This window comes from Rattus rattus, chromosome 1, assembly GCF_011064425.1.
Source record: "Rattus rattus isolate New Zealand chromosome 1, Rrattus_CSIRO_v1, whole genome shotgun sequence".
NCBI lineage: Eukaryota > Metazoa > Chordata > Mammalia > Rodentia > Muridae > Rattus > Rattus rattus.
This window is the reverse complement of record NC_046154.1, coordinates 44282591-44300456: the sequence shown is the minus strand read 5'-3', so window position 1 is coordinate 44300456 and position 17866 is coordinate 44282591. Positions and strand designations below refer to the sequence as shown.

The 17866-nt window shown below is 45.0% G+C and overlaps 1 protein-coding gene across 1 annotated transcript in view; it reads right to left on the bottom strand.

The window, feature by feature from the left end:
• Positions 1 to 17866, bottom strand: part of Agbl4 (ATP/GTP binding protein like 4) — a 1249712-nt gene that overhangs the window by 33392 nt on the left and 1198454 nt on the right. The window contains exons 10-11 of the mRNA XM_032900331.1: positions 15828 to 15980; positions 13668 to 13830 (exon numbers count right to left, since the gene is read on the bottom strand). Of these exons, the coding sequence (XP_032756222.1) occupies positions 13668 to 13830; positions 15828 to 15980 (316 nt within the window). The remainder of the gene's footprint in view (positions 1 to 13667; positions 13831 to 15827; positions 15981 to 17866) is intronic.

The following is a 17866-nucleotide window of genomic DNA, read 5'->3' as shown; positions in this document are numbered from 1 at the left end:
TCTTGTCCCACTATGCAATCAAAAATGAGTTGTAGCATAGTCCAGCAACTTCTGCAGAGCCCAGTAGCTTCCCCTCAATAACTCCTTCTGGTGAAAAGGCACAGTTGAATGAAAAAAAAACTCTCAGTTGCTTAGGAAGAAAACAAACAAGGGAGACAGTAGTCTGGAAGTAGGAGTCTTTTTGACCAAAGCTTGGGGGTCTAGTAACTCTCTGGGCACAGTGGGGGGTTCCAGTGTTGAGGAGGCTTGGGATCAGGCAGACCAAGTCCCCCAGGTACTCTTTATGGGTGCACAGGAGACAGAGAAGGTATCGTTGGGTCACAGGACCCAACCTCACATATGTAAGCACAATGAGCAAATGGAATACTTTCTTTCCTGAAAGAAAGTGTTAACTGCTTCTAATGCTACCTCCAGAACTAAGTCAAAGAAGTGCTTAGCACAGGGACACAAAAGAACTTTCCAGGCACCTTCCCTATGCCGTAAATACTTCTTTCCCACAATTCCAGGCACAGCCTCTTGCACATGATGTTTACTAAAATGCTTCTCCAAAAGCAAGAGAGCTTGAGATAGTGTGGTCTATTCTCAGCACACTGAGTAGACTCAGATTACAGTAAGTTTTTGTATAGGAAAACTCAAGAGTAGAAGTCTCTTTGCCTTAAGACTGGTTGCCCATGGCAGTGAAGGCAAATCTTCACCCAGGACACCAGACAGCTTCTCAGCACCGCTCTAACCTGCTGGGAGCCCCAGTGATCACACAGAACTGTGCAGCATGGGAAGAGCTACCAACCCTTCCTAGAACCCAGTCAGGGCAGGAAGTACTTATATCAACTCATATCCTTCTCACAAAAACCCTGGGAGCTTCGTTCTATTGTCTCTATTCAGAAGTCTCAAGCTTAGAGAGGTCAAAGTAAGTTGCCCAAAGATACACAGGCTTAGAAATGAAACCAGACCCATGTCATTTCACAGCCAGTATTCCTTACTACCTGGCCCTGCGCCACTTGCTGACCCTGCTATTCCTTGCATCTGCCTTGAAATATATGACCATCGTTGAGGACAGCTAGAAAAATGCTGTCTAGACACACTTGCATTACCCTAGTGTCTAGCTAGACCACAGACAGCTGTATGCTTAGACTGTGTTTTAGGATTATGTCCTTGGCTCTCATGAAGGGACACTATGAAAGATATCCCAGTGCTCCACGGACTGCCCTCTATTGAAGGAATACTCATAAAGCCAGAGGCAAGAGGCCGCTCTCCTGGGGCTTCCAACATGCATCTCCCAGGTGAATGTCTTCTTAGGAGTTTGGTGCTGGGAACATGCCTCATTGCTTCACAGCACTACATGCTTTTGTTGCAATTTTCCACAAATAAATAAATTAGCAAATATGTTCAAGTCACTGGTGGGTGTTTGTGGGGCCTTGAAACATGACTCTTTCCTCACTGTAAAACTTCCTGTAAGATACACTGTGAACAGAGACTCCCTGACTTCAGATACCCTCTGGGTAGCTGGCTATCTCTCACCTCAGCTCAGAGTCCCTTATCGGGTGCTTAGACAAGAAGCCCCATGTCTTTCCTTGAGGAGACAGAGGAGAAAGTAGAGTATGGAAGGAAGTACCTAAAAAGTGAAGGACAAGTCTCCAGTTTCCTGAAAGACTCAAAAAATGGTATTTGAATCTGATCCTGAATTGTAGTACCAAGAAAGAAAGAAGAAGAATGGCGAGGGAAGCATGGAGGGGGTTTTAAAAGGAGGAAGAGAGTAACCAAGAGTCTGCTGGGTGATGGGGCTGAAAGGGAGATGAGCAACACCTCAGGGGCTGCAGAGTCCCTGCAAAGTTGTTGTCACATTCTGTGACTTCACTGACCCCTCAGTCAGGTACAGAGTCAGCGCACTAAGAAATCTTCTCAAAGTCATGTCAATGGGGAACTCTGGGTCTAAATTCAATAAGAATACAAAGCATTAAGTACAAAGTAAGAGGGAAAAGATGATAAGTGAGAAAGAATTGAAGCCATGGGGAGGGGAAAAGGGAGAAGGGGAGAAGGAGGGGAGTAGGGGTGAAGATGAGGGAGTGGACAAGGTGAGAGAAGGATGCAGACATCTCCATGTGAAATACACGTGCATCTAAGAGAGCACCAAATAGCTGAACAAACAAAAGGAACAGAGAAGAGAAAGATGGGGGCAGAGGGATGGCAGGTAGGAGGTGATGTGCATGCTAAGACCCAGGAGAAGTCAGGAAGCACAAGTCTTCCTCTCCCAGATTCCCAAAGACAGCTGGGGGCTGGCAGTGGTGAGGGCAGAGCTCAGGTCTCAGCCTAGACAAAGGAAGGGATTGTCTTGAGTCTTCTGCAGGCAAAGAACTGGCTCTCTCTGGTAGCTATGCACCCCAGGGCCAGGAGGGGGCGCTTCAACCTCAGGCAACTGCAAAGAAGCGGCTGCCAGGGTCTTCAGGTGTCTCTGTAAGCCAGGAGGGAAGGAGCCAAGCCAGGAGTGAGAAGCCAGACACGCCCACCTGCTAATAGTTCTATGGGTTATCAGCCTGTGGCTAGCACTTCTCCCATGCCACCACCAGACCAGTGGACAGGAGTTTGACACTGAAATTATTTGGGTCCTCCCTGGCTGCTGGTATACCAACGAGAACCACCTCTGGGCCTGTCCCTATCTCTTTCAGATTGGCTTTCTGTTCTAAAAGGCAGCATGCCTCCCTCTTCACCCTGTACCCCCACCCCCACCAAAATCTCTCCCTTCATGAATGGAACACTTTCAGACCCACCTCCCACCTATGCAATTGATCCGTGCAACCTCATGGACTAGACACAACAGAGGGAATGGAAAACTGAGGCACAAAGAGAGGGCCCTGTCTGTGGTTCATGTGACAAAATAAAACTCAGCACTTCCCGGTTACTGAATTCTATTATGCAAATCCATGTCTCTTAACTCTGATCCCTTGTCTCTTCAGTTCCAGATTAGGGAGGGAGCAGGTTCCACATGTGTGTAACTGAGACCAAATGTGAAATCTTGGCCACTCTGAGCTCCGGCCTCAGCCAAGCTCCAGCACAAGCTTAATGCTGACACAGATCCCTAATGACTTTGTTTTCGTGAAAGAATTTATTTAATTAAAAAAAATCTGTTTGTGAGAACAAACATGGAAGTCTAATTCCAGAGAAATATATGAGTGCTCTAAACTCATAGCTAAGAAGACTACTATTTCAAAATCACAAGACCCCCTAAGAATCTCAGAAACACTCAGTCCAAGTCACTGCCTCTATTTTGATGCCCACATGTGTATAACTTGCTTTCACCTAATTCATTACTTGGTTAGTAAGAGTAACAACAGTGGTGAATTTACTGAGTGCCTACTATGTTCCAGGCAATTGAACAGGCACTGGAGCGTATTTCCCAATGTTTGCGTCTACTCAAAACACCCCTGTGAGGTAAGTATCAGAATGACGTCATGGCAGATGAGCACATGGAGAATCAGCACAACCAAGTCATTTGCTCAGAGCCACACACCTGGCAAACAGCAGAACCAGGATTTGCATCCAGTCCAGCCTGCTTGGGAAAGCGGGCTCTTCCTTACCCTGTTATTAAACATGCCGTCTGTGAGCTACAGTTCTGCTAATGAGCTTCTTGACTTTACAGCTTCTCTTCAAGTATTCTCTTCTTTATATATTTTAGTGGGGTGATCTTCCCCCACTAGAACGGGGGAAGAAGCCCTGTTAAGCCAAGGCAGATCTGTGTAGACTGAGAGCTCTGGTCCCAAGCCTCCTCAGCGTTCCCTCCAGCTTTCTCTCTCCCAGCCAGGACTCTTGTCTTTGGAGACACATCAACAAGCCAATCACGACCAGAGCCCCAGCTAAGGACCCTTGTCTCAGACAGAGCTGGCGGCTGCCTCCTCTTATTGGCAGCCCATTTATCATCTTGAGGAAAATATTGACGGAAAGAAACCCTAGCCAGGCAATGTGTCTCTGCCGGGTGTGCAGCCTGGGGTGAGACGTGGTGTTGATTCTGAGGCTGTTCTGTGGAGCACAGCTGGTGCCCCAGGAGTCTGACAAATTCCTAAGAATCCAGCATCTAGTAGGTGTTCAACAAATGTAAGTTAGAGTCAAATTCAACTCTTTGAATAAAGTCTGGTGGCTGAAGCCCTTTGTCCAAATCCTTTATTTTATAGTTAGGATCCAAGAGTGAGCTGAGCGGTTTGTTCAAAATCATATAGCACATCAGTGGTTGATGACAGATTAATAAAGAATGCTTTGTGAATCTCACATCAGAACACCGATAATGTCATCAGGCAATGTCCTCAAACCTAGGCCAGACAGTCTAATCTGAAGAACTCCAAGTTGCTTCCTAAAAAAAGAAAGGGTAATCTATGGACTTACTTTCAGAGCCAGAGGAAAATGTCATTTTCAAAATGAAAAGAAATAAGAGCTGGTGGGGTAGTATGGCATCACGGTGTGTTTGCCTAGCTCAGCTGGCCCTGTGAGCACTCCTGCCTCACTTGCCAGGATAGGTGTTTTCCCTGATGCATTTCTGGGGATTAATGGTCCTCAGGCAGCTGGTGCCCACAGTTCTCTCCAGGCTCATCACCTCACAGTTCCTGTCTCGCACTGAAGGCCTACACATGACCAAGGAGGAAAGCAGCTCTCTCTAAAGGCTCGAGCTGCTCTCTAGGCTGGTCTGTCTAAGTGGACTTGTGCACCCTCCTCCTTCTGCTCTAGGACTCTGATGGAACTCCCTTGATGCATCTCTTCTCTCCTCTGGTGTCTCCAAGGCTGAGTTAAACACTTTCTATCTGCCCCACACTCCCCTCTGGCACTACACTGTGCTAAAGTCACTCGATGACCATCTCCACTGACACATTTCCAGGCAGAGGACAGAACTTGCTCTGAGTGTGCCCTCAAACACCAGCAGGAGTTTGGCACATAGGAGATGCTCGGAGAGTACAGCCACTGGTTCTGTATCTTCTTGTCACTACCCCTCGTGCACAGGCTCAGAATGGGGCTGCCAGGTACCTGGCCTTACTTTGAACTCTAGAGTCACTTAGAGTCTATTACTCAGTTCTGTGGTTACTCTCTAGAGACTTGATCAAACAAAATCATGCTCCAAAAAGGAAATAGCCTCCTAAAGGCTCCTATTCCAAAGAAAACGCCCCATTTTTTTTAAAACTGGTCTCTCATAGGCCATAGCTTTGGAAGGAGTGTCTAACAAGCCTTGTGGTTTTTGTTTGTTGTTGTTTTTTTGGTTTTTTCAACTGTTCCAATCTTAGGACTGAAAGTCCCCTACCCCCTCTCCCATAAACCCCTCTTTGCAGTTTTGTGCTTTTCCCCCCTACCATGGTCCTTCAGGCCCCATGTACCATTTTATTTGTGTCTAACATAAACTGATGGCCAGAAATGAAAACACCCCCAGAGCTAATGACAGTAGCCAGGAAAGAAGGGCCAGCACTACCTTGCTCCCCAGAGCAGCTTTAAAGCTTTTGTCCACCAGCCAAAGTGCTATTGGCTTTGGCAGTTGGGTAGTGTATAGTGGTGGGGTTGACACATCCATTTTTTGTTCAATAATGAGCTTAACAGTGTCAATTAAGGTGCCCAAACCTTTCCCCAGACCTCTATCTACTTTCCTGAGTTGCCTTTTCTTTGTCTAAGGGCAAAAATTATTTGGCACCATCGATCAACATTGTCTAACTAGAACCTCAATTGTTCCAAGAGCTTGTCAATTAAACAGTGACTTTTAAAGCAGTTGTGTTGTCACAGTTTGATAGTCTGTTGTCTTCTGGTCTGGTCTGCACAAAACTGTAGTTGGTGGAAACTGAGCTCAGGTAAGGCCTCGGCTTGAGAACTCTCCCTATATTTGTGCAACAAGAAAATGGGAAGACAAGTGCTTGGGGTGCACAGGTGTGTGATTGAACATGGGTGCAGACAAATGGGTTTAGGTGACTTAAGAATCACGAGGATGCCTCCTGCGTGCTAGCTCACAGCTGCAATCCTGAAACAATATAGGCTCTTTATCATCATCCTTGTTTCCATGGAGACTCGTAGTGCCACAAGTGAAAGCTGACAGTTATCACTATAAAGTAACTTTACAACTTTGTAATTTGTAGCTCTCCGCTGACAGTAACATTAACAGCATTTCGAATTATGGCTATAAACTTGACAAAAGCAGATAAAACCTTGGAAACCTCATTTTGGGGGATGAAGGAGGCTTGGAGAAAGAAGGCAATGGCATTTTGGTTTTCCAGCCAAACAGTGGGCATTCAGGAACCAGAGCCCACTTTGATGTGAATGTGGGAGTCGACTGGTCTAAGTCAGGGTGGCTAAGGGCAAGGCAGAAGCTGATGTGAGTCACAAGAGCTGGGTCAGGGTCATCAGGAATGACAGACAGGTTAGTGTCAGGGGTCAGTCCTACAGAAAGGGGTTTGAGGAACATTAAGAACTGTATGAGTCCCAGCCTCTCTGGAGTTCATAAGCAACGTTTCTGTCCTCCAGGAAGCCAATGGGAGAGAAGCAAGGAGGATGACAAGATGGCTTGCCAGGTGGCACTTAGAGATGGACCTGTGGGGATCTAAACCCCAACCCTAACAGTTGGCACATGGGCATCCCAGAAATGTCATCTGATTTTTCTGAGTGTCTCTTGCTTTATTTGTGTCTCAAAGACCCAAATCAAATGATTATCTGTACCCACTCATCCATCTTCCCTTATGTCTGACCGTCAGACTATTCATTTGAAAATAAGCTTACAGATCTGTCATCTTGACTTTTCCTCTTCTTCTTCTTCTTCTTCTTCTTCTTCTTCTTCTTCTTCTTCTTCTTCTTCTTCTTCTTCTTCTTCTTCTTCTTCTTCTTCTTCTTCTTCCTCTCCCTCCTCCTCCCCCTCCTCCTCCTCCTCCTCCTCCTCCTCCTTCTTTTTCTTCTTTGATGTGGACCTCCAACTTGTCTTCTAACCTAAGGAGGTGGGAAACTGAAACCTAGAGCACTACTGACCTCCCCTAACCTGCATGGCAAGTTTGCAGCCAGAGCTGCTGCCACTGCTCTAGTGCAAGGGGTCAGGAGTAGAGTTCACTGTTAGGATGCTTCCCTCACTAATGCTGCTACTATTCATTCACCCAGTTGTCTAGTAAGATTCCTATTCAAAGTTCAAACCTCAGTCTATATCTTTAGGGAGGATAAAATAATGATCAGACTTCAATAAGGCTTAAACTGAAGGTTTATATTTTGGCTTCTTATGAATCTTAGCAAAGCTATGACCCTGAGTGTGACAAGTGAGAAACTGGAAAGCTCTGAGATGTCTGGTTTATCTGAGAGAAATACCAAAGAGCATGTCAGGCCTGACTTCTTCCTATTCTTCATCGACCCAATGAAGTATAATCTTCCCAGCAAGAATGAAAACCCAAGCAGCGTTCATTCCCACCGTCTCTCAGAAACACAGATCAGCCTGAAGAACAGCTCAGATCACAGACCTTACCATCGCCTCAGAGAGTCACATGGTCTAACGGACAAAGAGCAAGGCCTTCCTTTACTTCAGTCACTCACTCATTTGCATTCACTGAGGGCTATCTGTGAGTAAGCACTGACTACAGGGCCCAAGTGACTTAGCCAAGGTCACACAGCCAAAGGCCACAGTGGGACTGAGATCCAGATGCTCAGTCCATTGTTTTTACACCAACTCCTGAGGCAGATGGTGACACCAAGAAAACCACTTTATTGTGACCTCATGGTGCCTTGTGCTTAGGATGAACCTGTCCAAAGCTGGTCTTTCTCCAGCACTTCAGGACCATAGAACCATCTGTCTACTAAAATTCGCCATTTGCATGTCACATGAGCCCTTTATGTCCAACACCTCATAGCTCACAAAGAGCTCAGAATGCCCTCCTCAACAGCTATTTTACATTTGAGTGACTGGTTGATCCTTCTCTCCACTGTGTTCTTCAGCCCAACATCCAGGGCACCTTCCTTGCGTCTTCCCTGTGCCCTATATCTGAACAATCAGCAACACTAGTCTACCTGTTATCTATAGGAACATGTTACATGGACCTTGTCTAGGGCTGGTTTCAATTGGAATCACCAAGATGCACATTTCAATATGGGAATGAAACCACCATGCAGGCTTTATGAGAGAAAACCTGAACAATTTTGTAGCCTTGAGTTGACCTTCATAGGAAAGGACCACCCATGAGACGCAGTGTCTCCCACCAGAGCAGCCAGGTCATTTGGGGCTGAGAAAGGAAGCCCAGCTGATGGACCTTCTGAGCAGCCCTCTAGCATCAAGCCCTGGAAAGCATGGTGCCTAGGGGGCTCATGTGGAATAGTCCATGCCATCTCCTAGGTATCAGAGGCCCATCCTGTCCCTGTCTAGCCCTCCCTCATCCTGCTCGATCCCAGAAGTGTGTACAGGGCTCACCATGATCAGCCTGCTTTCGACAGGCCCAGAGGGTGGGGAGGATTTTCTTTGAAGAGGTTTGATGTTTTGGATCAGACCAGACAGAGTAATTGCTCAACTGAGACTGTTTTGTGACTAGAATTAATTGGAACTTCTTAATTTCCTGAGACTGACTGGGTGCTCTCTGGGCCTGCCAGAGCTCTCATATCTATGGTTCTTCTATCTATATTCATCTCTCTATGTAGCCAGCGGAAACAAACAAGAACATTGTTTTGTAATTGTTAGTGCCACATATTCAATGTGCTAGGGCCTTCTTTCACAGGTCTTTCTCCCATAATTATTGATCACTGCTTGTTTCTGGCCTAGCCCCAGCCACCCTGGAATGCTTGGACAGAGCATCGTTTCCCTGGCATCTGGCCTCTCTCCTGTATTCGCCCTCTGCCAGGAAGGTGGCTCCACCCTTCTTCCCTAGTTTGCATCCATTCACCCTGGAGGTCTGGGCTCTGGTTTCTTTTCTTCTAGGAAGTTCTTCCTCCTACACTCCTTGCTGACCCCCTCCCCCTAGCCTAGCAGATCTTTCCTCTGCCAGGACCTTTATTCTGGGTAATGCAGCTGTCTCTTTCCCTTGTCCTCTTGGATACAGGGACTGTGCCTTATTCCTCTGTCTCTTTCCAATGTCTAATGAGTTTTGTTGGACAGATGAGTAAATAAAAAAGTTTGATGAACATTTCAGAGGACCCACTGTGAGGGAGCCACTGAGGTCTGAACTGGCAGCGGCTTAGAGGACAGAATCTTGGTATCTTCCCTTGGCTAGCTGTACCACTCTTTGGAGCCAGCATCATCTGATTTCAGTATGGCTGCAGCCACAGGAAACTAGTCTGCTCTGGACCCAGGCTCACTGATCTCCTTATTTTTTCTCATCCATTATGTTAAAGAGCTGTTTCCTCTTGGCTTGTAACCAGACCATAAACAAAGGCCAGAGAGTCATTGAGTAACTTTATGACTCTAGTTTATCCTCTCTCTCTCTCTCTCTCTCTCTCTCTCTCTCTCTCTCTCTCTCTCTCTCTCTCTTGTTTGAAAATAGCATATTTATTAGTTGTCAGGCCAGTAAAATGTACATAGGACTTACTGAAGAGTGGCCCGAAAGGCCAGGAATCTATCATTTCACAACAAGAACAGCAAATAAGAGGAAGGGAACATGAGAGAATGATGTCTAATACCACAGCACGTGGCAGGTTGATTTACAGTCATGACAGCATAGCCTTCACCATGTAACCCTTGAAACCCTTACAAGAAGTAACTCTCACTTCCTCACTTTAAAGATAAAGAACTGATGTCTGGAGTGGTCACATAACTGGATTAAGCTCCTCAGAAAATAAAACAGAACTCACACTTGGAACTTTAATGCCGGGCCTATATTCTTGCTACGACATGGACAGGTCAGAGAGCCAAAGACCACTAGCCATTGTGGAAACCTTTGAAAATGTATATAATTACTTTCCTTAACTTCATCATAACCAGATGTCTCATAAACATCATGCCATTATAGCTCCCAGTTACAGATTAAGAAACTGAGGTCAGCTAGATTATGCAACCTATTCAGCGGGGCCCACCCACTGTGTGGCTGAGGCAAGATTCAAACCCAGACATATGTCTGTTCTTTGCATAGCGCTTCTTTGTGGGTGATTCTGAGTCCCACAGCGGGATAGAAAAGCCAGAAAGTCCTCAGTTGCTCTATAAAGGTAAAGTCACCTCGCAGAACCTTGAGGACTCTCGGAAGGGCACTGTCTGGGATGAGGCCTGCACTGTCTGTTGTCAGAATCAGGTCTCCTGATTCCCAGTCTAGAGGACACTTCCTCCCAGACCATATTGCCATTCCCATCAGACCATGTAATTTCTTTTTCTGATTGGGACACAGAGCCAGCAGCCAACAAAGATCACAATCTGTCTGACTGTTCTCCCTCTGTTATGAGATGAGTCTTGGAAAAAAAATGTATATCAAAGAGGAACCAGGTTAAATCACCCTTGAATGTACCAAATTGACTTGTGCTTCCCTGGTACAGTTCCAGGCTCCTCTTCTCCCCTAACTGACAAGCAAGATGGCTCCAGGAACTGCAAAGCTGGTGCATAGCCACTCCATCCACCCTGACCCCTTCCAGTCTCTAGCTCCTGTGAACACTAATGCAATTATTCCTGCATCTTCTCAGCTCCATGTTTAAATATTCTGTGGCCATCACCTAGCATTGGCCTGAAGCAGTTCTCATGCGGATTGTCCCGCCAACCTCTTACTGTATGTCCTTGCCTTTAGTACAGCCAGGGTGACTTCTCACTATTTACAAAACACCTGCTGTTCATCATTACCTACTGTTCAAGTTTGAATTCCTTTCAGCCTTCGAACTTAGAACTGTCTCCTAGATCTAAAGGCCCTTGCCCAGATCAGACCAGTTATCCTCCTGCTACACATGTATATTTCTCCTCCTTGCCTCTCTGTCTGCAGGGTTCTCCCTTCAGTAACACATTCCAATCCCATCAGATTAACTCCTGCCCAACATTAAAGCTCAGGTGAGATGGACCTTCCAGAAGAAAGCTTTACCTAAGTCAAGACAGTTTTGAATTCTCCCTCATTCCCTTTTAAAGACATTTTTAGCTACTGCTACTCTGTAGAACTTGACCTGGAACTTAGTTGGCTCTCTCTCTCCCCCCACCCCCCACAAAATCACACACACACTCACACACATTCACTCAAATTTACACTCACACATACACTCACATAGGTGTTCACACATACACACCATTATCAATATTAGCAGTAGTTGTGGCAGCATCAGTTTCTAAGTAGGCTCTTGCTGATTATCTTAGAATTTGTTTTGTAGCCCAGGCTAGCCTGAAACTCATGATCTTCCTGCCTTTGTATTCAGCATGCTGGGATTAAAGGTATGTGCTACCATGCTGATAGACATATACTTGCTTTAAATGTAAGTGTCTCTCAATCTTCTGGAATTCCATTATCACTGAGCTTATCATGCATATTTTAATTATCTCTCCTCTCTCCTGTCTCCCAAGTAGAATGAAAGCCTTAAGAATGCTCTCTCCTCTAGTACTTTACCCCAAGTGCTGGTTGTGATTCCTGGCACACTAATACATATTTAGTTTTGGTGAAGAAGAATTGGGTGTTAAGAGATAGAAACTGTGAGCTGAGGAAGGGTTGTTTTGTTTTTTGTTTTTGTTTTTGTTTTTTTAGAAAAGATAAAATTTCTATTGGCAAACTATGCTGATAGAAAGGTGGGAAAGCCCATAAAATTGGATGCCAGAAAACAATGACAAACCAGCGGCAGCATCTTTCAGAGAGAACTGCGTCTTGGATTTAGAATTCACTTTAGTCCATAAGCTCAAATTTCTTCTAAATAATTCCTATAACCTCCTTTGCAACAATAGTGGAGGAGAGCAAGGTGGATATGGTATGGAACTGACCTTCACACATGCCTTTAAGGATTTGGAGGGACCACACCACCAAATGTTGGCAGGAGAGAGTGGCAAAGCCCATTTAAGAATGGCCAGACTTTGGAAAGCCCTGGCTTCTCCGCCTCATAGCAGAGAATACTCTGCCGGTCTTGCTGAGCCAGAAACCATCATGTTTTAAGGTGATGGGCTCAGTCTTGGTGTCTGTGGGCAGAACATCCGGTTCTTACTATGATCTCTCTAAGGCTCTAGGAAGTCTGAAACAAAGATCTACCACCTGGTCTACTCCTTGCTAGTCCCTCCTTCTGAGGCTATCTCCAGGGCCTCTCAAGTTCTCTGAAAAGTAACTGGGGTTCACTAAAACATCAGTAGGCTGGGTCCTAACTCATGCCACTAGCATATGAGATTTCCCCACACAGTTCACAGTAGGAACTCTATGACTGTTCACCAAGAGTGACAAAAGGCTAGTGTGAGCACTTTAATATGGGGAAGGAGTAGTTTGTACATATAGTGAGTGGGTCTCCAATATCCGTGGATTCTGCACTAGAAGATTCAACTAGCCATGGATAGAAAACAGTTTTACAAAATTGAGTCTGTACTGACTGTTTACGGATAATTTTCTTGTTATTATTTCCTAAAATATAGTATAACACTGACTTGCACGACACTTACAATATTTCGGATATTATGTTATCTAGAGATGATTTAAAATATATGTTGAGGTAGCATGGTGACTCATACTTTTAATCTCAGCACTTGTGAGGCAGAGTCAGGAAAATGATTCTTTGTGAGTTTGAGGCCAACCTGGTCTACACAGCAAGTTCGGGACTGTCAGGACTACATAGAGAGACCCTATCTAAAAAAGACAATACATATATACCTTGAAGTATACAGTAGGATCTATGTATATATGCAAATACTATAACACTATACACAAGAGACTAGAACACTAGAATATCAGGATTTCTGGATTCTGGTAGCATCTTGGAACATCAAGGAACAACCGTGTTCATAATTTATCTTATCCTTTTCCTGATTTGAACATTCTCTACTATAATTCTTTCCCTGAGGAAACGACAAGTTTAGAAAAGAGAAATGAATTGATTTAAAACTCAAAGGATAAAAACTAACAAGTTCTATCAGAATGTCACAGACCCAATAAAACAAGTTTGAGATAAGCTAAAACTAGTGAATACATTTTCTTTACAAAGAAATCAAGCAAGGTGGAAAGTGGCCCCCAGTTTTCACTATGGTGAACTTAAGGGAATATTTTTTGGGAAGCTGGGAGGAAAAGCAGTTTATCAAAAGCAGAGAGGTAGATGTAGAAGGTAGGGGTGGGTGGGGCGGGGAAGATGGAGGGTCAGAAGAAAAGGGGTGAGCAGAAAAAGAAGAGGGAGGGGGAAGGGGGGGAGGTGAGAAGGAGTAATAAGTAGGGAGAGAAAACCACATGATTGGTGAGGAGGGACTGGAGAGGAGAGAGGGAAAGAGAGAAGAAAATGGTGAGTAGAGCAAAGAGAAAGTGAGGGAGAAGAAGCTAGGAAGTACGGGTGTGGTGGTAAATGAGAAAGACAGGAGCACAAGTGGGAAGGACATGGGCCCCGGGGCCTAAGGGAGATTTGGGGCCTGGAAGCAGCAGTTGAGATGTCTATGTCCATATGAAGTGCTTGTGAGGGTCAGAGACAAACCAACAGACCAGAGACACCACCAATAGAATCTTCTACATTCCTCCTCACCCCAGAGACTAGCACTTTTCTTTTGACCTGCCTAGAAAACCCTCTCGTTTGATGCCCACAGCTAGATGAAGGCTGGTCTAGATATAGTAGGGACCAGGCAAGGATACAGGCTTCTTCAGTGTAGGGCACAGCAGCTGTAGTACCCCCAATGATATAACTGTAGAAGGAAACCTCTAGGGTATAGCAGTATGATGTGTGATCCAGAAGCCCACCAAGGAAACGCCGGCCAGTTCCTGCTTTCACAGCATCCCGGTTGAAGGATGTGCTAGTCTGTGAAAGATAAAGTTGGGAAGAAACAGAGAATGAGACCAGCTCTTAGACAATAAGCAAATCCCATGCCTCTAGTTCTTAGTTTCCTCATCTGACAAATGGGATCTGCTTCCCCATCTCAGTTATTGTGAGGACTAACCAGTCAACAAATGTATCGGAAGCATCCATAAGGGTTTCTGGGGCATAGATACCTGTAGGAATCTGAGTGGGACTGGAGAAGGAGTGAAAAGGAGAGAGGGGGCACATAAACTATACTATGATTATAATGAGAATGAAATGTTCAACATGATGATACTGTTCCCTGACTAGTATCATGTTTTAGTTTTAAAAGAACTCATTGAAATAGGTGTTCATTTTTTATTTCTCTGTAGATGAGGAAACCACAGATGAGGAAACCGCAGTTCACAAATGTGTAAGTAAGCAAATCAGCATAGATGTGACGTTCGCTGATGTGAACTTAGTGGCTCCAGGTATCCTACGTTCCTCATCATATTAGAGAGAAGTGAATTCATGTCCAACAAAAGCTAGGGAGATCAAGGATGCTCCTTTTGTACACTGTGGCCAGCACTCATTAGGGAAAGCAACGAGGGAAGCAGGCTAGACTTAGGTCTTCTCGTTCAGACACCTAAGTTTTGCTTCCCACCGTTTGATAGCTAACAGCTGCCCTTTTGGTGGCCCTCAGTTTCTGTGTAGTAGAGGTGAAGGCAAGTGTAAAAAGGTCATAGAATCTCCAGTGCAAAAGCTTTGAAATCTATGTGATAAGACATTAACTCTCCCATTTTGGAGCCAGTTCTTGAGAGTCAGAGAAGAGATAGGAATGGGACTGGGATAGATGATCTTGAGGGCAGCCCAGAGCTCCCGAAGAAGCCAGGATACAGAAACATCACCAGGACCAGAAACATAGCCCAGATGATGTCTGTTCTGTATATCCAGGAACCTTAACTCCTGTGAGTATCTCAGACCTATGGCATAACTTCCAATGAGCTATCGGCTGCAGCCTGCTCTGAAATCGCCATCATTGCAAAGGCTCTATAGGTTCCTACGCAAACAAATGTTTTTGTTCCATAACTGCTAATGGGTAGATGCCTGTTTGATTCTACATCCTAAATTCTAGGTGACTTTGCAGTAGATTCTCAACTTTTCTAGTCCATAGGATTCTCTTGGTTATAAAAATGGACGTGCTAAACAACCTCCAAACCTCCTTTCTCGGCCTGACATCCAAAGACTGCAATTCACAGAGCATCTTACCACATACGGAAATCCATCATCCTCACTAATGTCCAGCCTGAAGCAACGAGCAGGTGAGTTTTCAGCTCATCAACTTCAAAAATTGCCATGACCTCTGTGGGCCTCTTCCCAACTGCCACATGGCAGTAACAAGGCCCAGAGATTTAGTATCAAAACAAAGGGAAAAAATGAACAAAACTATCCCAATGTCCCAATAGTGCATGTTGATGTTTCTCCTCATCTTCTCTCCCTGCTTTTTTCTGATGTTGCTTTGTGCTACAGAATTTCTAACTTCCTCCTCCCAGCCTATCCCATCCACCTCAGATGCCTCTGAAGGTTGTTGAGGTCTTCTCTGCCTGCAAGGGACTTTCATATCTATAGCTGCATATGTCTTCCCAGGAAGCAGCAGTGCAGGCCAGGTAAAAAGAAATATACTCACCAATTACTGACAAAGAAATTGGGGCCAAGAAAGTCACGGAAGATGAGAGTGGTGGGTGTATAATGCCTTGAGCAGACACATTGTTCTCCTGCTGGAAGAACTCGGGCAAGTGAAAACAGACCACAGGCTAGGCACGAAACCAGGAGACCGTGTGATGGGTTGCTTTGCCTTGTTAATGCTGGAGTCAGACACACTAAACTAGGTGACAAGACAGGCCAAACACTCCCCTGTCAGGCCAAATGAAAACGAACCAGAGGAGAGGGAGGTGTGGAAGGAAGAGGTGCTGAGGCACCCAGGGTGGGGACTGGCTATGCCAGCACTTTTCACTTACATAGGAGAAGTCCTCGGCATTCTGGCAAAGGAGTTTTGGGAAAATGGACTGCCTTTGGAACCTTTCCTCATCCTCAAAGATGTTGCCATACATGAAGCCGTTCATCATAGTGGAGTGGGCATGGATGTCAATATAGAACTCTAGGCTTGTTTTCTGTGGAAAGAAAGGATAATTAATGAGAAGGCTGGGCCTGCAGAGCTGCCTTAAAGGAGGCCACACTGCGCACCCTTTCCAACTGGCTGCTTTTGTTTTTTTCTCTGTCAATAGACTTGGCAGCTATTTGCAATGTGATTGGAGGGTAGGAGACAGGCGAGGATCGATTTCTGTTCATTTTTAACTAATGTCTCCTCAATGTCAGGAAGCACCACTGGTAGCATCTGTCTTTTAGAGGTCTTCAAGAAATGAGGGTTTTGTGGTAGTTTCAACTAAGTTACTTACATAGAACATGATTAGGCACTTTGCGAAGTTATTATCTGATTACTAAGAAATACCTTCCAGGAAATCATTGTATGTACATTAGCCATTCCTGTGATTTTGTTTTAACTTTCATTTCTAGCTGAGGAGTCTGGGTAAATTGTGCTCCTACTTTGAGCCTCGAGATTTAAAAAACCCCTTTTCTTTTAATTTTGAAGTTATAATTACATCATTTCTCCATTCTCTTTTGTTCCTCCAAAGCCTCCCATATATCTCTCCCTGCTCTCTTTCAAATTCATGTTCTCTTTTTACATTAATTGTCACTTCATGCATACATGTATGTGCATACATATATTAGTGTGCTTTTGCCCAGGAAGACTTTCTCCTACTCCGAAGATTCCTTAGCTGTAGTTCTTTGTATAGGATCGAAGCTCGTGGTCTTTGCCCTGGTTCACTTTGGCGTGTCTATTGTTCTTGTTCAGCTCATGTTCCGGCAGTCATGCGGGTGAGACTTTGCAGGTGTGGCTCCTGACATTACTAGGAGATACAATCTCACAGCAAATCCCCTGGCTCTTAAACATCTTTCTGCCCCATCTTCTGCAATGACCCCTGAGCCTTAGGTGCTGGAATGTTTTGTAGATGTATCCGGGACTCCATAACGCTGCGTTTGATTGGTTGTGATTTTCTATAATGGTCTCCATCTGCTGCAAAGAGAAGTTCTTAGATGAAGGAGAGGTAAGGAGTACACTGCTCTGTGGATATGGGGAGATAAGGTCTACACTGCTCTGTGGGTATGGGGAGGTAAGGTCTACACTGCTCTGTGGGTATGGGGAGGTAAGGTCTACACTGCTCTGTGGGTATGGGGAGGTAAGGTCTACACTGCTCTGTGGGTATGGGGAGGTGAGGAGTACACTGCTCTGTGGGTATGGGGAGGTGAGGACTGCACTGCTCTGTGGGTATGGGGAGGTGAGGACTGCACTGCTCTGTGGGTATGGGGAGGTGAGGACTGCACTGCTCTGTGGGTATAGGGCAGACATGTAGAGGGTATTTTGGAAGTGGTGGCTACTATGACTCCAGTAGCCTTAGATAGTTGGGTATAGGGTATTTTGAATCTGAGAAATACGTATTTTGATTCTAATCTTAGAGTTATACTGGGAAGGAAACCCAGGAGTAAGAATTGTCATCCTTTCGTGTGTATCCTAGGCATGCTGGGCTCCATTCTAGAGACTTCAGTCATGATGACTTAATTAGCTCTTTCATTTAACCTTTTGTCATGATGTCTCATCTTTTCCCCAATAACAAAGGAAATGTTCCTTATTGGGGAGGCTTTGTAATCTGTAAATGACATTGCTGAGACTGTCTGCATACATGGTTAAGACACTTCCTGGCTTGATATGACATTATTTATTAAATTCTCTGAAGGTGGAGGGTTGCCTATAAGGACTTAATGTCTATAAGTACAGGATGCTCAGGACTGTCGGCAGAATGATGACAGCAGGTACCACAACAGAGTGGAGGAAACTAGAGGACTTTTAGGACATTAGGTCTTTAGTGTCTCTCAAATACAATGATCCTCCTCTTTCTACATGTCATATAATAATAATAATAATAATAATAATAATAAT